The sequence below is a fragment of the Sander vitreus genome, chromosome 23 (assembly GCF_031162955.1).
Source record: "Sander vitreus isolate 19-12246 chromosome 23, sanVit1, whole genome shotgun sequence".
NCBI lineage: Eukaryota > Metazoa > Chordata > Actinopteri > Perciformes > Percidae > Sander > Sander vitreus.
Genome location: NC_135877.1, coordinates 21,253,400 through 21,279,112, shown reverse-complemented (window position 1 = coordinate 21,279,112; position 25,713 = coordinate 21,253,400). Strand labels below are relative to the sequence as shown.

The window sequence follows — 25,713 nt, the reverse complement described above, 5'->3', positions numbered from 1 at the left end:
GGTACTGCTTCTTGTCACAGAGTCAGCATTAGCATTAGATTCAGACTGCTGTAGACAATCATTTGTTACAAATGACGAGTTATAATTAAAAACAATTAACAATTAATGTTAACAGTTCCACAAAAAAACAAAAAACAACAAGGCATTTGTCCGTCCTCTGAATACTTTCTGACTACCCAAAACCCATTGATTCCTACTTTTACTGTGTAAAACATTTTAAAGAGTCTTAGTAATTTCCTAAAAATAAATAATAAAACTGCAGTTTTATCAAACATACAGGAGGAAATAGTGCATCTGTTGGGGATTTTTCTTTATTGAAAAAAAATGAATTGGTCCCCAATGGGGAAATTACACAATTTACACTCTGTTGTTATTAAACAACTGCAACTGCTTAGTGGAGTTCGGTGCCTTGCTCAAGAGCACTTTGGCAGTGCCCAGGAGGTGAACTGGCATCTCTCAAACTACCATTCCACCAACTGTACTTTGGTCCATACAGGGACTTGAACCAGCGATCCTCTGGTTCCCGACCCAACTCCCTACAGACTGAGCTACTGCCACCACTTCCTGGCTGGGGTGGGTGGTCGTCAGAGAGTGCAAAAGCGGAAATAAAACTAGCAACTGCGTGGAGGAGCGGGGGGAACGCGCCAACAGTTTTAATGTCATTACTTAGAATTCCTCATGGGGGTGGCAGAAACTATGCACTATAGCTTTAAATCCAGTCTGGCGTTCTAGCGCTCGCTTCTCTAGTTTTCAAATGAACGGGTAAAACCAAGATCTGTTATAATCCTATACGTAACGAAACTAATGAAGTTTTCCCAGGGATGGTTATGACACTAGTTTCTGTTGATAGAGATCTTATACTTTACGATATTACATAGTGTATATGTGCAAAGTCACTAAAAAGAGCACTGCAGAGGATTTTGCAGTATTTTTAACAGTACATCACTGTAGTGGTGTCTGCAGGCGGCCTCTCAGACTGCAGGTGCAACTTCCACCTATCAGAGGATCAGTCAGTAGCCTTTATGTAAGTCTAACTGAACTATAAAAGTGACGGGGACATGTACCCCCCACCTCCAGTGGAAATTACACCCTTGACTCTCAGCTATTGGCAGAAACACAGAGAAACAACCTGAAGCCTGATGGAAGTGAAACTCTACCTGGTGCTTGCTATGGGAGTTCTTCCGCCCACGACTGTAATGAGTAGAAAGAGGAGAAAGAGAGAGGAGTGTCTTACAACACTTATTATTATTATTATTATTATTATTAATAAACGTGAAGAGAAAATATGCACAGCAACATGACATTATACCTGGTAGTCAGCAGTTCAGCTTTATATCCTGTAAGAAAAAACAAAGAGGGAAAGATTTGAAGGCAATAAATGCTGATTATTGTCTGAGTCACAAAATAAAAGACAGAGTAAGAAGTGAGACAGAGTTTCTGTACGTCTTACCCTCTGCTAAAGCTTTCTTCAGTATGTCATGTTTGGCCTGCAGTTTGGAAATGAGATTACTTCCCTCCAGATACTCGCGGAATTTCTGAGGATTGAGAAATACAACACAAATAAAGTTGATCCTACCATCCAGTGGCAGCCGGTCAAAGTTCAATACAATGTTATTACATTTTTTAAGAAAATGAATTGCCTTTTTACTTTTTAAGCATTTTAATATGACTTCAAATGAAAATATACAGTATGAAATACACACTACAGTAATACAATACAATACATTCAACACCAGCTTCCTCTTGATCCTAATACAAGTCAGTGGGTGTAAAGAAAACCTATAAAACAGCAGGATTCATGAGTGACTGGGGGTCAGTGAGTAGCCAATCACACGGGAGGCCGTCCGTGCGTCTTTTGCAATCAATTATTATTATTAATTAAACATATTTTAGCCACCACTTTTCACCGCTTCACCTTGCGGTTCTTATGACGGAGAACTGAAGCTGTTATCTCTCTTCAAGCCACCAGACTCCTTTGACAAACAGTAATTTTACCTCTCAGGACACAGGAATTGCTGCTCTACCGCTGCCTCCATCAGTTAGTTTGTTTTAGTGTGTGACTTTGGTGATTAAAGGGTTAGGAAGAAACAAAACTAACAAAATTGACCCATGGAGGCAGCAGTAGGGCAGCAACTCCCGTGTTCTGCGAGGTAAAATGACTGTTTGTCAAAGGAGTCTGGTGGCTTTGAAGAGAGCAGAGAGAACGGCTTCAGTTCCCCGTTGTAAAGGGCCGTCTGACAGCAAGGTGAAGCGCTGAAAATATTCCAAATGTAGCCTCCACTTAAACTGATATAGATGTTTTAAGGTATCTAAAATGTGTTTAGTTGCTGCCCCCGTCCACAGCAGGACGCTGCTTAGCTTCTGTGTCGGTACTCCTGCCTGCTTCTCCAAACTGGGGGCGTGCCGACCTCCATCTACTGTAGCTAACACACTGACTATGGAGAAGTAGCTCATACAACCACACTTCAAAAGATCTGAACTATCTCTAAGCATTAAGCAGAAAATGACAATTTTTATCATGGTTATGAAAATAGAGGATTGAATGTAGCCTTTAAAGAGTAACTCAACACCTCCTGTGAATCTTGTTTTTGCTGACCTCTGGTGGCTCTATAAATGCAGTCCATCACTGGTGGGGGTGGTTACAGGTGCAACACTGACCTCTGATGACATCAGAGGTGAAACAGGCTTGAACGTTTAAACCACAGACGTCTGCAAAACACTGCTTTTCATCCTGCTGTTCTGTTACTCTTTAAGTGTGTACATTACGCTCTGCTGTTCTCTCACGGTGAAATAGAAGAGCTCCGTCTCCTGCTGGTTGGCCCGTTTCTTGGCCAGACTCGGTTTGTTCAAGTAGCCATCCGACACGCTGGACTTGACCGACTCGGAGGACGGGCTGTGGGTGAAGCTCTGGGAGACGTCGAAGTCTTCCTGCACCGTCATGTCCTGCAGTGTGGTCAGAGTCGCACCCCAGGTCTTCTTCACCTGGAGGGGGACAGGGAATGGAGAGTAGCCTGTATGTTTCTATTTCCACCAGAGCTAATTTAGAGGTATAATAAGTGATGTTAATGCAATACACTTTTTGTCAAAGTCAGTGAATATGTCCTCATGGTCACCTAGCTCTCTATTTTCTGTGTGCGCTGAAAAAAATAATCCGGTGTTAATACACAGCCCTTTATGTGTAAATGGAAAAAAAAACAGAAAGGAGTGCAAGAGCCACAAAACTTTATTCCAGCCAATCAGCAACAGGCGGCGTCAGCTGATGGTGGGAGGGGAGGGGCATGTGAATGTGCTGGCGGGCCAGTAGTTATCTGTTCATCAATCTGGGGGGCAGAGCTTTAGAAGGGGGGTATTTGTTTGGCAGTTGAGTTCAAATATAAATCTTTGCGCAGCATCGCTTACTGCACCTTTAAACAGCTCACGTTACTGTATTGTGTGAACATTTAATTTTATTTAATATTTTAATATCATATATAGATTATGTGTGGAGCAGTGTTCATTTCAGCAACGAAAACTGTTGATGAAGAATATTCGTTGACAACCTTTTTTCACAATGAAAACGACACAAACTAAATAAAAAGCTTTAAAAAAAGAGAACTGCAACGAAATATATTCAATTTTCCTCAACAAATAAAAACAGATGACGGACTACTGATTTCGGTCTGTTAGAAGGTAAACAAACACAGGATCTTCTCCTTCACGGTTTCTTTTATTATAAAAGCCCCAACCATCGTAGCCCAAATTATGATTCATTGTTTGGGCTGTAAGAGTGCAGCCTGACGAGCCAGACCCACATCCAGATGTTGGGTCTGGGAGCTCACTATTGACGGAGCTCAATCCAAGGGGCGGGATAAACGGTTGTCTTTCAAATTCCCTCTGCACGCAATAGGACAGCGCTACAACCAACCAGAGCAACGAAGAAGCTAGTTGATAGATTAAACTTTTGCCGTATCCGGTCAGCAAAACTCCGAACACATCTTCTTTTTTTTAAGAATGACTTCAGTGCCGTTCTTTGTTCTTTTCCCTGCCTAGACCCCCTTGGCTGCAAATGAAATTTGCTGCCGCTAGGGTGCGTCAAGATTTCTAGGCTAGTAAGAGTGATCAAAGTTGAATTTATTATTCCTAAAACTGGCTTGACAGACCCAAATATCACTGTTACAAAGCTGTGTTTTTCCTGTTGCTGTGAGAGCATGTGTATCCTGCACAAGGCCAGTCCCAAATACTCTATTCATCACTCTGAAAAGCTTTGGCCAGGTAGGACTGTGTTCCTGCTCTGAGACATCTGATGAATGCGAGCTCAGAGCTGCGTGTGAATCTATTTTTCCACCTTAAAACCCTGAAGTCAACATTTGCGCTCTACTGATCCTGTATGGAAGGACGACTGAACACCTAAATAAATGCCACGACTGCACCGGGCTTCATGGATCACGAGTTATGAATTATGAATCGTTTCAGGGTGGAGTTTCATTTTTGCAAAAAAAACGTTTGAAGTGTGTGTGTTCAAGCACAACGGCTTTGTTTGTGTAAACTTCATGTGCAAAGTGTGTTTGCATTTACAGCGAGGATAATGGGTGTAAAAGTGTTTTTATTTGTACATGATAATCAGGGCGTGTTTGTGTGTACAAGCTGCTGAGATGTGCAGATGCAGCTCATTAATCCAGACTCCTTCAGCATTTTTATGCCCTTCAGGGTGAGTTAACAGCTGCCCTCTATGCACACAACGAAAACAACAGTGAGGCCGCCGCAGACTGCAGCACCAAGTCGCTCTCACATGGCACACGTTTATTTTTAGAGGCTACATCTGCTACATTATCACCCCATTAAATAGACATAAATTACCATAACTTTAACTAAGTTTGGTGACTTTTCATGAAACGCAAGTCTGGTGCCAGACTGTTAGCATCTCGGATATAGCGATTTAGCTATTCAAATAGATCTGTTATTGATTTCCCTGATTGGAAAACAACCCTGCAAACCAGATCTTTGTAGGCAGGATTAAGAAACAGAAGGCCCGAGAAGAATAATGGCAACAAAAATGACAGCAAGAGCAGATGCTGTTGACAAAGCCGTACAGGTTGATGTATACAACAGTGAACCCTCCGAGCATACCCTTCTGTTTCGACTCAACATGACTGATTGAAACACACTGAGACTCCAACACTTAGTCACTGGTTTAAAAGCCTCTCCTACTGTTTAGCCATGGAAAAGCTGACTTACGCCTCCAAGGGGATACAAACAATCTTCTTCAAAATATGGGGGCTTGAAAGTCACCAAGCAAGGTGTTTGCTTAATACTTAAATTGTAAGGTATAGTAGGTATATTGAGGTAATATTATACAACATATCCATATGAAATCCAGGTTGAAATCATTTGTCATATATATATATATTTTTTTTTCCCTCCATTTGCTCGTATTTTCACTTTGATTTGTTTTGTACTTGTGGAACTTTATGTGTGTATCTGTTATGCTATCTTTGAAAACTCAAATGTGTTGTATTTTAGCAGAATACTGAAAGCAGCAAAAATGCAGAACTGAGTACACTTTAATATCTATTTATTTATCGCAAGTAATATTGTTATGGCAACATTCAACAACGATGCTGCATATTTTCCTTATATTGTGCAGCCCTAATGTACAGTAGTATGAAATGCTACTGAAAGTAATGCTGGGTTAGTCTACTAATGTTGCAGGTAGTTAGCCAGACAGTTAACATTAAAGCTCTTGTAGGCTATTTTTGGTTTTGGAGAAGAAAAAAATACATCGCTAGAACATGGAGAAATCCAAAGCTTGCCTGTTGTGACTAGTTACAGTTGCTAAGCTATAATTGGACATTAGCTGTTCAGGTTTAACAAACAACGCCAATTATCTTAAAAATATATTTGTAGGCATGGTTTCTTTATGTCACGGATAATTATTGTAGGAAATGTGGAAACTGAGCATTATTTTGGTTTGTGTGTTTGTGTGTCTGACCTCTTCGTTCTCAATCTTCAGAGACGCCAGGCGGGTCTGCAGCTGCGTGAGGCGGAGGCTGAGCTCAGCCTGGAGCTGCGGCTGGGAGGCAATCTGGGTCACCTGACAGGAAGTGGAGCGACGACAAATAAATCACTGTCCAGAGGAAACCAAACCCAGATATGTGCTCATGTGGACCTGCTAGTAAGATGTAATTCTAGTGTAAGTTTATGTGTCAGGATTCCCACTACTGTCTGTTACACTTGCTAAATCCTTCTGTACGACGACGGTACATTAGGGCCGTTGTAGGTTAAAAAAAGAAAAGATTATGGAGCCGGGTGGAACAGCGTAATATTCGGAGAAAAGATTTTCCAAGATTAAAGTCGAAAATGTATGACAAAAAAACTTATTCTCTGAGACTATGAAGTCATACATTTACTTCCTGAAGCACAAAAGCTATCACCTCATTCAAATCAATTTGCTGTTTTCTTCTGCATAGGCCCAACTCACAGCAATGTCTCTTTAAAGTCCAAATGCTTATGATAATATGGTGATTAGGGCTAAAATCCCAAGTATATACTTATTGCTATGAGTCCAATTGCACAGTATAATATATTTAGATCATGGACTGCAGGCTTAACACACGGCAAGCAGCTGGTGCTTCTAATAAAGTGAATTAAAATGTAGAACACAGTAATATAAATAATCTTAAATGTACACAGAACATGTATCAGCTATGACTACAATTCACAAACAAATTTACTTTGTAGTTTTTTCTCCCCAAATTCTTCTTTGTTGTATTATGCTCTTTTGTAATTTCTGCGTCTGCTAACCAACTCGTAGATGTAGATCTTATCAGAAAGAGGAACATTTAATTCAGCTTTTATCACCACCAGTTTTCCACCATCATAAAGTTTGCAATGCTTTTATTTTGAAAAAGAAAATCTGAGTTTGAGTGTCAGTGCCACAGAAATTATTCAAGAAGGTTTTATTCTTCACAAAGGAGAGTTATAACGCTAATTATTTCTTGATAAATGTATAAGAAATTAATTATATAATAATAAGTCACAGTCTCCACAAAATGAGAATAAATGACTCTTGTGCTGCAAAAAGCATCCGCTTTGTACGTTATACTGACTGCGTCGCCCATGTGTGCCTGGAAGCTGAAGCGTTGCGGGGGGCAGAAGGCAGTCGGGTAGAGGCCCAGCAGACGCTGCCTGTCGCGGGCGGGGTCCAGGCCCTCCACGGCCCCCTCTAGCACCTCCAGACCCGCCCTCCTGGAGGCTTCAAGGCTCAGTTCGGCTGATAGGTAGGTCCTCAGAGCCCGGCTCAGACTGGAGTGGTACCCTAGGTCACAGCACTGAGACAAAAGGATGGAGGAAACATTGCATATTGATGTCTGCAGTTGAGGAAAGCGCCCCCCCCCCCCAAGACAGAAACCAAATTCTAGATTCAGATTAGGACTGGGTATCGTTCAAAAAAACTTCGACACCGGTACCGATACCAATACCAATACCGTGACTTTGATACCGGTTCCTGAACGATACTAGCCTGGAAATCCAGACCCAAATCTGAAAGATTAAGGGTCTGGCATTGAGTAATGAAAATGGCCCAACTCGAGGGGCGGCACCAAGCACGCAATTGAAAATCTCACTGCACGCAGTTGGATAACACTACGTCCAATCACAACAATACACCGGGTGATGTATCCAGAGCCCCGTACACTTAGCTACCAGCGGAGCTAACGGGTAGATTGAACTGTCGTCATCTGTTTAGCTCGCCTCTGGCCCGCCTATATCAGATACACCGATGTGATTGGTGCAGCTCGGCTCCAAGGGCATAGTTAATGAGCATCATGACTGAATGCCAGAGTGACTCGCTGAGCAAATTCAAACTGTGCTCTCTCGAGAACTCAATGCCAATTTTATAAAATCTATTTAAAAAAAAAAAAAAGAATTACAACATTGCACATTATGGCACAAATCCTTTATTTATTTATCAGCGCCTCCTCATGAGAGTTTTTCCTGCATGCCTCTACGACGTGTAATGCTAGACAGCCAATCAGCAGCATTATTAGATCTCGGTAGAAGCATGCTGCATGCTTATTGGCTCAATGACGCTGATGAGATTTACTCCTTAGGTACTGAAAAAAAACTCATTTTTCGATACTCGATTCTTCAGAGGCAATTCGGTCGGTGCCTAAAAAGTATGGAATTCGCCACCCTGCCCTAATTGTGATTAATCATATACTTTGCCATTTTTCTAATATCTTTTAGAATGGTGATGGTCAAATTGAAGTATCATAAAATATATGTGTATACTACAATCAATTAAATCCACTGACTAGACACAGATCTCTATGTGATTTCTAAAACCAACTTTTTACAGGCCTAACAAGCAGATCTTTGCTCATTAGCTTCTGCTGTGGATGAGTAGCATTACTCGTCAGTATTAGACGATTGCTGCTATTTTTTGCACTGCCTAAATATGCTTTTTCAACTTCGTTAGTGTCATAACTATCCCTGGGATCCATATTCATCATTGTTAAACTTGCCTTAGCTCGGCTACTCTCCCTTCAGTTTCTGCAGATGTCACTGCAGAGTTCAAGACTTTCTGCCGACACTGTCAGACACTTTTACCGACCCTCTAGTACTGAATAGAAATAGAAAGGTATACTCACGTCTATGATGTCGGGCAGGTCGTGGATGTAGTATTTAAACACGGAGGCGTTGGTGGCCTCCAGTGTCAACAGATACTCATTCCTGGCTTTCAGAGTCTTCAGTTTGTTCTCAGAGTACTTTGCCTTCCTCTAATGAAGAAACACAGATTGTTAGACTGCGTTTGAGCAGAATCCATTACACAAGTCTCATTATTCATCAGAAAGAATTTCAATCTCATGATGTGATTTCCCCTTTTAACCTGTATCATGAATAATATTAGAGTAAGTCTTTCAGCAATAAACGCATTTAATTATCCAATTGGGAATTCTATTAAGTGGCATTGACGCTGAAAATCAGGTGTTTCAGGTAGAATTTGTTTTGATGTGATTTACTTAATTTGCACTTTCCTAAAAACGTAGCAGTACACGTGCAAATACAAACTCCAAGGTATCAAAAGACGCTACACAACTGTCAATTTGGGTGAATATAGCAACTAAACAACACAAAGTTTAGGGAAGTGGCTGTAAGCTGCCCTACATCGGAGGTGGAAAACTGAAACTACGACAGAAATACACGGAGCACAAACGTGTCACATCTGCCGCAGCATCTCCACAGCAGAGCGCGTCCTTTATAAACCTGAAGCTGCACAGAGCACGGAAGCCGCGCTGCTCATCTCTATTGTTACAGCTAGAGTGGACACGCAGGGGTCTGCTTCAGAGCTCCGTGTGTTTGAGTCTGAATCATAGACTGGAAACGTCACGGCACAGGAACTTCAAACTAAAATCATTAGTATTGCGCTCCTAAACTTTGCGTTAATGGCATCAATGTATTAGAATGATTTGGCTAGGATTCCTCCGAAAATGTCACCTTTCACAACTTTCCTCACTTAGAGATCATGCTGGTCAGACCCCGCACGTACAGTAGCTGCCGGTTTTATTCGCCTCGGAAAAATAAACTGGACAAAGTTACAGTTCTACCACAAGTTCCACAACAAAAATATAATAACTGAGAGTGCCTTGGAAAATACTTGTTTCCTTTATTTGCATGTGCCATTCTGGGGCCTTTTTATTCTATTATACTTGTTTTTGTATTAAAAAAAAAGAAAATGGAGAGAGAGAGAGAGGGCAAGAGATCCGGGGCTATTCCTAAAACATTCGGGGCTGTAGCCGGGGACGCCCAGGCCTGACGATGCCTCTGACCCACGATTAGAAAATCCTTAGGCCATTCGGTGTCTCTTTGTGTTCGTTTTGTCTTTGTGGTTGTTTGGTGTCTCGCTGTGATTGTTTTGTGTGTCGTTGTGGTTGATTTGTGTGTTTTGGGGTTATTTTGTGTCTCTTTGTGGTTGTTTTGTGTCTTTGTAGTGGTTTTGCCCCTTTTTGTAGCTATTTTGTCTCTCTCTTTCTTGTTGCTTTGCATCTCTTTGTAGTCGTTTTATTTTTCTTCATAATCATTTTGCATGTCTTTGTGGTCGGTATGTGTCTCTGCAAGTGACATTTTGCAGCTAAACCATGCCCGTAGCTGTCAGCATCTCCTCACCGGACGCTGATTGGTCGACACATACGCATTCAACTGAAGCCTGACAATATGGATTTTTGTGTGATACGTAATCCGGCGATTCTCACATGATGTCGTGATATGGCAAGAATCCAGCAGCTGTGCAAGGTACAGCAAATGCCTAGTAGGCCCAGTTAGTAATCCATTGATGCCTATGGGTATTGGGTAAAGTTAGGACAGTGATTTTTAGTGTGTGACGTTGCATCAGATGCTGAGAGGAAAGGATGTTTCATTTCTCGAAAAACTTTCCTTGGCTCCACAGTGGGAAGTACAAAAGATAAATGTGAGGGAAACATGGTTTCAAAATTGTACCTTCTCTCTCATCTTCTCCATCTTGCGGGCGGCGTTGCGTCTCTGGTGGCGCTCCTCTATCCGCAGGCCGAACACCGGCTCCACGCCTCCGCCCGTCCCCGACACGCCCTTCACGCGGCCCTCCTGTCGCTCCGCCTCCCGCAGCTTGGTTTCCGCACTGATCGTCTCCACGTGGTACATGTGATACGTCTTCATCACCTAGGTAACAACAGCCCATAATGACACTAGAGGTGTTGAAATTAATCAAATACCGATGCATCCAATCGTGGACATAATGGCGTCGATAATCGGCCGGGCCATAATCGATTATTTCTGTTTACATTTTAATGTAGGCCCAACAACCTTTCTGTTTACATATTCTGGTATGTTTTTCACATTCAGGAAGTGCCATGTGCTCAGTGCTGTAGTTTATTTAGTATCAGAGCACTGCAGAATGTTTTGTTTTTGAAGCTTGAAAAGCTATGAATTAAATATCCTATATGGCTTTAATAGAAAAATGTATTTGACGCATCGAGATATCGAATCCGAGACATGATAATTGTAATCGAATCGGGAGATCAGTGAAGATTCACACCTCTAAATGACACAGCCTCTGAATCAAACAGACCACAGCAATTGGAAAACGTTACAGCCAAATGTTTTTGTTCCTCGAGATGATCAGGTCCACTCTAATCTGATTTTCTGCGTTTAGACAAAAAGCTTTTAAGGCCAGCACTGGGACTTATAATAAAACTCAAAATTTGACAGAAAATAATCAGCAAATTTTGTCACTTTGAGGCTCCTTTCAGACCTGGAAAATATGTCAGAAAAGCAGAAGTTCATGACAGCCCAGAATGAAAGAACATCTCTGAATGTAAGGACAAATCTGCGTTTAAAACAGACCCGTCTTAAGCTTTCAGAACATGCCTCTGTGCCTTTCCTTGGCCCAGTTTCTCTGTTGTTACAGTTTCTAATTCATTCAGTACAAGCAAATACTACTTTAATGAAATTGAACCTTTTATTTGAAGCTTTGTCTGTACATGTCAGAGCATTTATTAGGTTTTAAGACTTTTTTTTTTTAAAGACCAAATATAAAGAAATCTGAAAAGTCTGTTAGCCTTGTGTAGAAATCATTTCAAGACATTTTTAAGCCATTTCAAAGACCTGCTGACGTCCACTTACGGTGTAAAGCTCGTTCAGAAGCTTCATCAGGTCTTCCTGAAGCTGAAAGATGATCTCCTTACTCTGACAGAGACAGAAAAATGATATCAGCACAAAGTAAGTACATGCATTCACACACTGTGTCAGCAAGGACACATTTGTGTACACAAAAGTTGTCATGACAACTTGACATTCAATTTCTTTGGAGTGTCCTTATTAAGACAACTTGACATTAAACAGGATGACATTATGTCAAGTTGTCATTACAAAGACATCCCAAACAAATGTAATGTCAACTTGTCATGACCAAGCCAACTTCTGGTAATGTCACTTTGATTAATGTCAAGTTGTCATAATCAAGACAACCCAAACAATGTCAACTTGTCATGACAAAAAACGAATGACACTTAATGACAGAAGTCATAAACGTTTATGACTTGTTTATAACGTTTATGACACGTTATATGACAGTGTCATGTCATAGTTATGACAGCGTCATGTCACGATTATGTCGATACCTTAAAACACTAAACAAGTGTGTTACCGATTGTACCTCAAAATCAAGTGATGCATTTAAAAAACACAACACATTGTTAAATATTAAACCTGTGGGTTTCAACATTTTTGTCTTTGTGACCTCGAGTAGCGGAGTCTGAACACAGCAGACAACAGACAAAAGGCAAAAATAAAAAAGCAGCAAACGAAAAATGAACACGTTCCATCAGCAGGCAATAATCGATTATGGTCTGTCCCTGCATCGATGAAAGGATTTATTTCAACACCCCTAGCAGAAACCCTGAACATTGATGCTTCAGTTTGAACTTTCTAATAATGTCACACAGAATCAGATATCAGTCACAGGAGATGTTTCACTGCATAACAAGTACTTTTACTTGTACAACTTTAACTACATTTTGATTATACTATTTGTGTGCTTTGTTGTTTGCATTTTCACCTTTATTGTACATTTTGTTTTACAAAAAGCTGCGTGTAGTTGGGGCTTCTTGTTACATTTCAGTTGTTTGTTTTGACAGTGAAGACAGGAAACAGGAGGAGAGGAGGGGAATGACACGCAACAAAGGCTGGAATCGAACAGTCGATGTTGCGATTATGTGGCATTGATGCATTGCTATGATAAAAATAATAATTACAGCTACTTTAAGTAAATGATCTGAGCACTTCTTCTGAATTCCAATTCCAACTAGTCGGGCCGAACAACACCAGATAAATAAATGCATGTGAACACACACAAACAAATGAATTGATAACGCTCTGCTGCCTGCACTCAAACTGAATTTCAGTCTCATGCATTAAACAGCTCCACCAGTTTGGGGAGAAGGAGTTATGTGGCAGCGCGGCACCGCATTAATATTACATTATGCTAAATGACAGTGGAATCCCAGGATGGATGGATCTGGTTCCCATAGCGCCCGCTGAGAAAAAGATCAGCTCAGCCTGTCGCCATGGCCACGGGGCCTGACAGCGTCGTCATGGCCACTCGGCCGTCTGTGTGTCTCCTCCTCGTGTCCCTCCTCAGAACAGCGTTTCTGAGAGAACACGGCGATGGGATGGAGGTCTTTCTGTTCATAGCTGCTGGCAGCCGCTGCACTTTAGTTAGTATGAATAAAAAACGAGCCGGAAGACATAGATTAATAATGAACGCGCAGAGCTAAAGTTGGAGGCGGTTTTCGGGCGTGCACGTGTGTGCGTGTTTAATTTGTTAAACTCTGAGGCAGCCCGAAGGACCTCAGGGGAACACTGACTTTACTTTTCATTAGAATCAACTCTCATATTTAAAGAAGCCGAATGAAAAATAACAAGCCTAGAGGTCCGCACAGTATCACTCAAGTACAATACTCAGGTCCCACTTGAATGTTTCGTTATACTTCTACTCCGCTATATTTCAGCGGAAAATATTTTCACTCTCACAAGTTCATTTTGCTGCTACTACCACCTCTAACAACGCTGCATGTCCGACTGAAAACACAATTTCCCTTCTGTTCTGTGATGAATCCCTGCAGCATGCCGATGTCCCAAAGCTTTGCAATTACACATGAATGAATGACGACCAAATTGTTCTACATTAAGTATACATTCAAATATAAATTGCAGGATTTGTTACATTTCCCCCCCCACCCTTTTGCGCAGCCAGTGTACATGCTTGACTTCATAATCCATTACTGGTGACGGCGACGGATTTAAAGGCCGACACAGGAGGGATATACGAGGACTTCTATTGGAACATTTATATAGATTTACAGTAAAGCATTTGGTTTATATTGGCAATAAAACATCACCTTCATTACGGTTTATTACCGAGGTCCCATGATGTGCCTTGTCTGAGGCTATTCCATCTGGAGAATAACAGCTGGAGTGTTGCCAGACAGAAAGTGGCCCAATCAGAGCATAAAACCCGCCCAGTGGTCATAAAAGTATTGATTGCTGTCTGTGGCTTTCAGCCTCAAACCCATTGGTTCCTACTGAAGATACGATAAATAAATCTAAATGTATAGACCCAATAAGGGCTGGGCAATATATCGATATTATCCATATCGTGATACGACACGAGTGTTGTCTTTCTCTGGTTTTAAAGGCTGCATTAGAGTAAAGTGATGTCATTTCCACCAGACTTACTAGCTGTTTTATTATTCGCCTTGGGTATATAGATATATATATAGGCCCCAATTGCCTCCTTAGTTTCGAATATGGAAAAATGCCTCGTCATTTAATACCCAATTTCAATCCCTAAGGAGTAAATCTCATCAACGACAGTGAGCCAATCAGCATGCAGCATGCTTCCTCCAAGATCTAATAATACTTGTGATTGGCTGTCTAATGTTACACGTCGTCGTAGAGACACGCGGGAAAACTCTACGTTACACAGAGACGGGGCTCACGTAGTAGGAGCTGATAAATAAATAAGAGATTTTTGCCATAATGTGTAATGCTGTAATTTCTTTTTGTTAAAATGGATTTTATAAAACTGGTATCGAACAAAGTATCATTCAGGAACCAGTAGCGAAGTAACCCTAGCCACAATGTTTGTTTACAATAACGTCCGGGTAGAAGACTCCTGCGTCCCGCACATACAATTTACAGCGCTGAGCAAACGAGGACGAGGAACAACTGGATCTACTCTCATCTCCTTCATCTAAATTGCATGTTTGATGCTTTCATATGTCAACACTTTGACTAATGTTAGCTTGGAGAGATAATTTACCTGTTGGACGACAGACTAAAGAAAATGACACCACCCAAACTAGCAGTCAGTCCAACTGGCGGTGACATGTTGCTGTTCCTGACGCTAGATTTGGTTTATAAAAGACGCTAGCAAAGCAACACAGGGCAGAAAATAAGCAGAGCAGAAACAACAGATAGGTTGGACCTTTGTTTTTAACTATATATCTTTGTAATTCATTTTTAAGTGTTTTTTTTGGTGTGCCTGCTGTCTATGTAGCCTACTGCTGGCTGTAAACCGAATTGCCCTTCGTTGATAATAAAGACACCTTGAACCTGTAAACTTCACAGTTACAGCTGAAAGAAATGACAACAGAAATAAACAAGTTTGCCGATTTCACATATCTCCGCAATTCAAATCAACTGCTAATTGTCTGCCGGGAAGTGATTTTTGTGGTAGTGCGACGTCACAACACATTCTCACTCCCATCTCGTAAAATACGAACGCTTGGTCAGGTGCCTTTTTCATTGTTATTGACGCTAAAAGTCTCCTTTAGCATCATATAATGCGCTTTGACTAAACGTGCTTGGTCGGGACTATTGGCGTCCCTTTTGACACAGTTATGTTAAGGAAAAGGTCGTGGGTGGGCTTACGTTTCCGTGACACGCGGGAAGAACGGGACGGTTAAAGAAGAAAGCCAATTTAGGAAACGTGACAAGTGGGACACAAACCCTGGTCTCCTGGGTGAAAGTCCTGTGTTTGACCCATCGGCCACCCCGACCAACCTCCCTACGTGGAATTTCGGCCTTACATACTACTCACTAAACCCCGTGTAGCTGCTGCTCTCCCCGGTACGTTTGGCACAGAGGAAGAAACAGCGGTGGAAGAAGTTTTCAGATCCTTTACTTAAGTAAAAGTACTAATACCACACTGTAAAAAATACAAGTAAACGTCCTGCAGGGAAAATGTTACATGAGTAAAAGTATGTAAGTATCATCAGGACAATTGTACTCTAAGTATTTAAAATTGAAGTACTCAATGCAGAAAAATCCTCCCATTTTAGAAACTGGAAACGATCCAAACAGTTCTGTCAATCAACTAAGTGTTTAATGGTCTAATCATTTCAGCTGGACTTGTAGGCCGTTATATTGTTGGCTAGTTTCATTTATAATAAAACATCATAATTGTTTAAACTACATGTGTTTTTTTCAGCAAAAATATTAATGTGTAAAGCAGTGTTTCCTCTATGCTGATATTACTGCGGTGGCCCGCCACGGTAAAATTTCTGCCGCCACAGTATCAGAAATCTCATATCAGAGCAGACGCACAACAGGGTTTCCACTATGTACACCGCCGCTCCTTCAGCTGTTTATGAAAAGTCGTAATTACACGACTCTGCAGAGCCGTGTGCTCTACTGAACATAAGCGAAATGTCGCAAAGTCATGGCAACAACACCCCCCCGCCGCTGAAAACAATTCTAGAGGAAACACTGGTAAAGTAACTAGTAACTAAAGCTGTCAGATGAATGTAGTGGAGTAAAAAATATTTCTCTGAAATGTAGCAGACTAGAAGTAGAGAGTGGCATGAAAAGAACCTTAGGTACGGTAATTGAGTAGATGTACTTTGTTAAATTCCACCACTGGGAAGAAGATACATGAGCTCACCCTCTTCAGCAGGCGGGCCGAGTCCTCGCTGATGTGTGTGAGGCGGCTGATGACGTTGTTCAGGTAGAGGTCACTGAGGGTGGCGTGGTCCTTACTCTCCCTCCTCACCTGGAAAAGAAAGAGAGAGAGGGGGGAATCCATTTTAGAAAAAGAAAATCATAGACACAATTCTTTTGGTAAATATCAAAATCACGATTATTTAACATGAGTACTTATTTGCTTTTGTAAAGACGTTGCATTTATTGAACATAAAAACAGTTAAACAATTCAGCAGTAAAAAAAAAACCCACCTAGAACTGTGAAAGTTCCCTTAATACTTTTCCCGTTTGAACGTTCTGAATTCCCCTTCAGAACACAGGACAAAATAAGAGTTTACCTGCAAAACGTAATGTGCAAAATAATCTTCGCGATTACATTGTTTTTGTGATCGTAAGGAGCCGATCAAAAATCACGATCTACATTCGCTCCGAGCCCATTGGTTCCTACTGAAGATGTAAATCTTTAAGAACACAAATATATAGACCCAATCGGGGCTGGGCAATATATCGATATTATGTCGACATCGATACACGGGGCTAGATATCGTCTTAGATTTTGGATATCTTTGGATGATTGTCTTTCTCTGGTTTTAAAGGCTGCATTACAGTAAAGTGATGATATTTCCAAAACTTAGCAGACTTACTAGCTGTTTTATTGTTTGCCTTTACTAGGCCTACTCTGATGTTTTCATATTTCTTGCTATATAAAGGTCTCAAGCAAACAATCCACCTGGTTTAACAGCAAGTACCAGCAGTTCACTGGAGAGAGCAGGTTCTGGTCTTTTCTGGAAGAGAGAGAGAGAAAAATACATACAATTCAAATGTCTTCTTTATTTAAAGTACCATTTTTACCAAATGTACACACATCAAAACAAACACCAAAGATATAAATGCATTGATTTCTTGGTGGTTATTTTAACAGTCCTACTTGTATTGCTGATGGTCCTTCGTGCTGCGCGTTTTGGCCATGAACCTCTCCGCGAGCTTCTCTAGGTTTCTGGAATATTCGGTTTCGATCTCGGACTTCTTCCTGAAGAAGTCCTGCAGGTCCTGAAGCAGTTGGACTCGCATCTCTGTCTGCTGCTCCAGACAGCGCTGCTGCTCCACCAACTGGGCCCGCACATCTACACACACACACACACACACACACACACACACACACACACACACACACGTAAATTAGAAAATTTCATTTTAGCTCCAAAAAGATGGCAGGTCATCTATTATTGCTTTTGTAGAGTTCATTCATCTTGTTATTTTGCAGTAAAAAACATGACTATGGGCCCTACTTTCATGGCAGCACAAGGAGCACTATTTTCCCGACCTTGAAATTCGCTTTGCCCGTCTGTGTGGTATTGTGCACGCTGCACAGTTTGTGTTTAGGTGGAAAAAAACGTGTCTTAGGCTTTGAGCTGTGAATAGACTTCTTAGAAACTCTAAGTATAGATGCGTTTAAATCTGCATCAAAAAATAAAGCTTAATGTGGTTCAAACCATAGACTGTATACAAAGATGGACGACGCGTCTCCACTTCCTCCCACTGTACAAAAATGAAGCTACAATATCCCAGATAAGGGCGCTGCCATCTTGTACTTTTGGAACCAGAGTCTTCGCAGTAGTGATCGGACGGTGGAGCGGCGGTATGCAAGTCGCGCCCATACACCCGTCTGACCAATGGCGAGTCAATCCCAGCTGTCAATCATGACGCATCAAATAACTAATTAAAACCAAACTGATCAGAAGAATGAACACTTGAACAAACATCAGCGTGATCAGAACTACCTAAAAATGACCATTTATTTGACGTGTACTTTGATTTTTGAGTTTGGTCCATGTCCCATCTGCTAACATGGAGGGAAAGCAGGACACATGTTGACATCACACACCATGTCCACCATGTTTACCTTCACTAAATCGCATGTAAGTGACACCAGAAGAACCACACACACCTCTACACACATCAGCCTGGTCCGTTACAACGCTGTATGTTGTTCATGCAGCAGACGTATTGAAGTGCATCACGATAAAAACACTGCCGAGTCACATTTTACCATATCAACATTTTCTGTTGATGAAGCCTGATGTTAAGCAGGTGTGTTCACTCAAATGTTCACTATGTTATAGACATGTATGCATGTATGTTTATTTTACCTATCTTTGATCAGCTTTGTTGTCTACCTTAATTTCTACTGGAATTGTGTACCATAAAGAGCAAAGAAGTCAAATTCTTTGTTGTGTTTACCATCCTAATTGAGCATGCTAACATTTGCTAATAAGCCCTAAAAAAGCATTAACAAAGAGAAAGTGCAGCTGAGGCTGATGGGAATGTCATTAGTTCTGCAGGTATTTGGTCATAAACCAAAGTATTGGACGAATTGAAACTTTGACCCAATGATGGCGCTCAGGGGGAAAGTCAGAGGGAAGATGAATGTTGCTACAAAAATATCAAGGCAATCCATCCAATAGTTGTTGAGATAGTTCAGTCTAGATAAAAGTGGCGGACCGACAGACAGACCAACATGGCATCATGACTTCGCGTAAACATACACGCCACTTTCTTGTTATCTGTACGCATTTTGAGCTATCCACGTGTATGTCTACGCTGTATACAGCGGATGTAAACATACACACCACGTGGCGTCGCCACGTGCCGTGTTATCGCGAGAACGTGCCGTGCTATCGCGAGAACAACGTCACACGCGTGTAAAAAAAGAACATTGGGAAAGGCTTTAGTAACACTAAAAAACGACAAAAACACAACAGTGACCAACGTCACACACTTAGGAAAACGATAAACGGTTGGGTTTAGGAAAAGAACATTGGGGAAGGCTTTATTTATATATATAAAAAAAAAAAACCACCCCAGCTAATCTCGATCCTTTCGTACTACTCGCTACGGCGATAATTCACATGTAATGTAGGTCAATGGAGGCCAAATGGCGTTGATAAACACGCTAAAAAATGATTATGCGTCTTCATAACACGCAAAAATGGCATACGAATTGGCTTGTCATACACACGCCACTTAGTGAGATCAGTCTGGAGAGACAGACATTGTTATCTATACAGCCATGCCTCTGACATGGCTCAAAGGCTATTAAATATATCAAAACATAGTGAAAAATGTCCATTAGGACTTCTCAGAGCCCAAAGTGACGTCTTCAAATTGCTTGTTTTGTCCAAAACCTAAAAGATATTCAGTTAACAGTGACATAAAAAGAGAGATTCTTCTCATATTAGAGAAGCCGGAAACAGTGAATGTGTAGCATGTTCGCTTGATAAATTATGTTGAATAAAGGTTTAATTTTCTGTTGATCGACTGATCAATTAAATCAGGTAATTGTTCAGCACCGCCCCTTCCTCTTCCTTCCTTCACTGTCTCTTTAATCCTTTATAATTACTGATGAAGACGGCCCATCTTTCTCTAAGGAGTCACCTTGGACGGCATCCTCTGGCCACATTAAAATACCCACACACATAAACACTGTCTACACGCACACACACAGTCCTACAGTCAGCATGGTAATGCCTGGCTGAATGCTTCACTGGTCATGCTGTTTCAGAACTGATCAATCTGCAGCAGGAGGGAGAGAGCAGGGACAGAATACACAATGATAACCCCACCTCTCACACACACACACACACACACACACACACACACACACACACACACACACACACACACACACACAAATCCCTAAGGAGACCCTATCCACTCCACTACCTGTTGTCTTGGCAACCACACACTGTGTGCGAACCATGTGATGAGGAAGGTGAAGACAAGAGCTCAGATCTGCCGCATCCCCACACACTTCATAGATTTCTATAGAAAAACTGCAATGGCCTTTGGTCCACACAAGCCTATGAATCTCTCTCTCTCTCTATACTGATGGAGGCATTTCTTTTTGCAATGTTAGCTTACTAATTTAAAATGGCTGCCATTTCATGTTGCTCTCACACGCTGTGATGATGTGCAACACTTTCACATAAATGAATGTCTGCTCTGCGTCCCTGAACGCTGCAACACATTTCTCCCTGGGCGGGGAAAACACTCAATTCTGATTGGCTCGTGGGCCAAACGGGACATCCCAAATATGGTTTGAGACGTCCCAGCAGTCACAAGGTTTATTCACTCTTGTAAATTGGTGTTGAGCCTCTGTTGGGGCTGTAGGTATCCATGGCAACACCTGCTGATGCTTTATGCTTTAAAAGGAATAGTCCGACATTTTGCGAGGGATTTGCTTCTATTGCTGAGAGTAAGATGAGAAATCGATACCCGTCTGTTGCTACAGCCTGTTAGTTTAGCTTAGCATAAAGACGAGAAACAGAGGGAAACAGGTAGCCTGGCACTGCACCATTTAAACTCTCTAATTCACAAGTTATGGCAACCTCTGCGAAAGAATAAAGCCAATGCAGATTGCCATGAACTGCATTTCATCGAGTGGCATCTTGATGCTGGATCCAAAAGGGATTCAATCCACGTAGATTCCCATGTTAAAATGCCCAACTTTACAGCAGAATTAAACCTTCTACTAATTTCATCTGTACGGGGGACTGTACGGGGGTGAATCTTTTCATAACTCACCCATTTAAATTATATCAAGGCTTAAAATTAAGCATAATTAAGGATGTGGCCGCTTTGAGTGACAGGTGGGCTGCTGTCACAAGAAAGTGTAGGCATCCAAGCTCCACCTCTTTGCCCACTTTGAAGTCAGGAACTGCCAAGATGGTGACGGCCGGAGCCACTGGGAGCCTCCCACTTGGAGCTTTATTTTGGTGACGTCACGGAGAATATGTTCATATTTTATATAGTTACAGTTTACTTCATACAACAATCGGAAGTGTAAAAACGACAAATTGCTGTTTTGCTAGGGGTAGGGCTGGGTATTGCTTAAAAAATAACGACACCAACAGTACCAATACCAGTATCCTTAAAGTGTTACCAATACTAACAAAGTACTTGACTGTACTATTTGATACCTTTTTTATGTACTACATTCAATACCCATCCTGTAAATGAAAGCATTCAGTTGCATAAAATGCCACTCAACACTTCAACATTAGCTGCTGCGATAGTGGGCCAATCACATGTCGCAATCGAATAAAGCTTGCGGTGATTGGCCGCAAGCATAACCATAAACATAATTTCTTTTCTAGATCTGGGTACAAAAAGGATCAAATGCAGGTATCGTTTGACTGGAGAAGTTTTAATACTACTTGGTTATTTCGGGACTCAGCCCTATCGACCTGGTTATGTGGTTGCGGTCGCCAAGCTATGATTGGACAATCGTGTTTCCAGGGGGAGGGGTTTAGCAGACGATCGGCTACCATCACAAATAAATTCTCAATCAATGCTCTTTCTATCCGAAAATTGGGACATTTAGTCGTCCTCTATCGTGTACACTGTGGGTCAAATTACATCTGGTTATGAAAATATTTGTCATTAGCGGTTTTAAACGTCCAGTTGGCATCTGTGAAAAATGCCCAAAATAACAACAGGTTCCTTTTGTTTCAGGGATTAGACTACTAGATGTTTTACTTGTTTTAATATTGAGTTTTGCGAACATTATTATACCCGTTACAGAAAGCAGGCCTCTTTTTCAACACATTTTCGTTGGTACAACTTCCTCGCCTGACTGTTTCTGTTACAAGAAATAGCTGCTGTATATTTAACTTATCACATCAAATTTCCAGATAGCTAATGACTCTTGTGGTCCTCTTTCCCAAAAGTCAATAAATAGAAACTAAAGACCTAATAATCTCAAAAGTGATGTACTTGTGATGCATATCATCTCGTGGAATAAAACAAACTAGCTCCACGTAGCCGGCTTTTCTTTGCTTTTCTTGCAAATCCCATTCATACTTTCCGTAGGGATTTCAGTCTACACATCAAAGAGTGAACATGTTAACTTCACTGCTGACAAAATGATGTGAGCCTTCTTTACATAAACTCCTACCAGAAGAAGAGCTGCTCCAGAGACAGAAACATTTCAGCAACTATCAAAAGGATTGCCATGACATTTCGTACAAACGTTGACGTCGCCGTCATGATGAGTTGTATTAACTTTGGTGATCCTCTGAATTTTCCTCAAGCGCAAGGAGTTTAAATTCTCAATTAGCTGCACAACTAATGTCATTCAGCCTCAGCTGTACTTTGTGTTTCCTGCCAATTAGCCAATGGTAGCATGCTAAAAGGCTAAATTAACATGGGGAACATGGTAAACATTACACCTGCTAAAACACCAACTTCGTTTTAACATTGTGGGAATGTTAGGATTTAGGCTCAAAGCACCCCTGTGCCAAAGGAACTGAGAAATTTTTTCTGCTAATTAATAAACCCAACAATAAATCAATTATTAAGAAAATAATCAGATTAACTGCCTGTCGATGAACTGATAATGAAAATAATTGTTAGCTGCAGCAAAGGAGTGTGTGAAAGAAAGGTTTGTGTTGCAGAAAAAGGGAGGAGTATTCAAGCAGATCCACCAAAGAGGCGAGATTATATCAATGGAACTCCTCTGCTTGGATCACAGTCAATTGAAAGTGAAGGAGGACATCCGCCTCACTTTACCTTTTGATGTCTGAAACGCTTATTCTTAGAAACCTCCTTGTGTGTCCTCGTAACACCCCCAAAGACAAGACTCAGCCTCTTTGATCAGAGGAGCTACAGTCGGCACAGAACAATGTAGCACGGGGGGGGTGAAGAGTATGCAGACAATATATTGGGCATAAAGAATTTGTCTCGCGAAATCTCCCGACTGACACAATCTGAAAGCTCTACAAAGGTAGTTTTGTTGCTTTAGCTGGTGGGATGGAGCGCTCAGGTCAGTTTTTATACATATAGATGTCAATTTTGCTGCTTTTTAATCACATTAAATCTCTTATGTTTGCAGCTCCATCAACGCCGCCTTTAACCTAGTTCAGTTACATCTTCACTGTGGAGTCCTGGACTAGGGCTGCAACTAACGATTATTTTCATAGTGGATTAATCTGTTGATTAGTTTCTCGATTAATTGATTTGTTTGGTCTATAAAATTCCTGAAAATTGTGAAAAGAATGTTGATCAGTGTTCCCCAAAGCCCAAGATGACGTCCTCAAATGTCTTGTATTATGTTTACTGACACAGAGTACAGAAACTAGAAAATATTCACATTTAAAGGACAATTCCGTCGCAAAACGAATCTAGGGGTTATTAACAGATGTGTACCCACTTGATCGCTCTCTGGGACATGTTTTCATGCTAATCGAATGTGTTTGTAGCTTGAACGAAGCTAGCGCGGACCGCTGATTAGCTTACAACGCTAGTATTCAGGGCACAGGGAAAGTAAAAACAAATCGCTATTTATACCACTGAAGGCTAAACATTAGCATAATGAGGGTCCCTACATGTTAACCGAAGCATCGAGAACATTGTAAGTGTACAGACAGTTTATTAAAAAGATAGTTTAGAAGGACAGTAGCACCCAAGACGGTGGCTGCCTGTATACCGCCTCTTTATAATCTATCTTTTTAATAAACTGTCTATACACTTACAAGGATCTCAATGCTTCGGTTAACATTTAGGGACCCTCACTATGCTACCGATGAAGTTTGGTGATATTTTGAGCCTTTTTAGTGGTATAAATAGCGATTTGTTTTTACTTTCCCTGTGCCCTGAATACTAGCGTTGTAAGCTAATCAGCGGTCCGCGCTAGCTTGTTTCAAGCTACAAACACATTCGATTAGCATGAAAACATGTCCCAGAGAGCGACAGAGTGGGTACACATCTGTTATTATCCCCTAGGTTCGTTTTGCACCGGAATTGTCCTTTAACAAGCTGGAATCAGAGAATTTTAAGTTTTTTGAAAAAGTGACTCAAACAGATTATCAAAATAGTTGGCGATAAATTTAATAGTTGACAACTAATCGATTAATCTTTACAGCTCTATCCTGGACAATGTTAAACAAGATGTATTTCAATCAGCTCCTGTTGATCCACATTAGTGAGCTTATGTCCACACAGGTCGTAAGCAGATCCCCAAAAGGCTGCAATTTGTTGAGATAAGGCAACAAAACATGAAATGAAAGGAATACGCTGCAGTAAACCTTAATGTGATCAGCACCTGGACACGACGGTGTCTAGACATTTCTCTTTATGAGCTCCAGCAGGGAAATCATTATGACTGCATTCTGTTTGTACATCTAGAAACAGTCCCGGAAACTGATTTCATCAAAATCGTCCGATAATCCATGTATCTCCAGTCTAGGGCTGCACAATTACAATTTTATCGAAATCCCAATATGGACTAGTGCAATATCCGAATCGCAGGGGGGCACTATATTTGTTAAAGGCAAAATATGTGTCAAACCGTTCTGAATGAAGTGTTGTGGTGCTGCAGAGACGTCCCGGCCTACAAATCCTATCCTACAGACTGAAAAAAAAACATCTTTGTTTGGTACAGATCCTCACAAAAAAAAACCCACATTATTTTTATTTTTTTTTCAATGAAAATGAGAATAATGATACAGAAATTATCATTCCCTCCAATATCGTGAATCATATCGCAATATCAGTCAAAATAATCGCAATTAGATATTTTCCTCATATCGTGCAGCCCTACTCCAGTCATAAAAACCTTTAATCACAAATTAAACCTGCCTCCTTGTAGTCAGGGCTGGGTGATATGGCCATAAAATAACTTGTGGTGATAAATGTCATATTTTAGGACTGAGTTGAGCAAGAAAAGACCTTCACCACCTGCAAGGCTGTCATCGTTACGCATGGTCAATAAATACAAGTTTATCAGATAAAGCTATGGACTGTCCCAACCAGATGATGTTCAATTACAGACAGCCAGTTAAAGTATCCGTTTTTTGTTTGTTTTTTAAATCAAAGAAACAGATTTCTTTAACACAGTTCATCTTTTGTACTTATGATTCAACGTGGAGAGTTTCATGGAAGGGTTTCACCTGTCTGTCACCTCACATCGTCTGTGGGCAAAATGAATGAGACTCTAAGAGCAGGGGCGGGTTAAGGTGCTTACACACCAACCAGACGGCCGACCGTCGACAGAAAAGGCAGTCGGACTGATCAGTCGGGTCCCCAAGGTCCAAAAAAATGCCTCAAAACACACTGAGACGCCGCCGACTTGAGCGTACGCTCTGCACGTGTGCGAAACGTAATACGTCTCCATAGCAGCAGGCGGCGCTTCTCTGTATTGTTTCCATTAACAGTCTATGA

General features: G+C 41.2%; 1 protein-coding gene across 1 annotated transcript in view; it reads right to left on the bottom strand.

The window, feature by feature from the left end:
• LOC144512458 (SLIT-ROBO Rho GTPase-activating protein 1-like) overlaps positions 1–25,713 on the bottom strand; it is a 39,685-nt gene that overhangs the window by 11,774 nt on the left and 2,198 nt on the right. Inside the window, exons 2-13 of the mRNA XM_078243227.1 lie at positions 17,423–17,618; positions 17,225–17,279; positions 16,457–16,564; positions 11,635–11,697; positions 10,474–10,671; positions 8,628–8,756; positions 7,086–7,307; positions 5,969–6,070; positions 2,785–2,982; positions 1,451–1,535; positions 1,310–1,337; positions 1,158–1,191 (exon numbers count right to left, since the gene is read on the bottom strand). Coding sequence (XP_078099353.1) covers positions 1,158–1,191; positions 1,310–1,337; positions 1,451–1,535; positions 2,785–2,982; positions 5,969–6,070; positions 7,086–7,307; positions 8,628–8,756; positions 10,474–10,671; positions 11,635–11,697; positions 16,457–16,564; positions 17,225–17,279; positions 17,423–17,618 — 1,418 coding nt within the window. The remainder of the gene's footprint in view (positions 1–1,157; positions 1,192–1,309; positions 1,338–1,450; positions 1,536–2,784; positions 2,983–5,968; positions 6,071–7,085; positions 7,308–8,627; positions 8,757–10,473; positions 10,672–11,634; positions 11,698–16,456; positions 16,565–17,224; positions 17,280–17,422; positions 17,619–25,713) is intronic.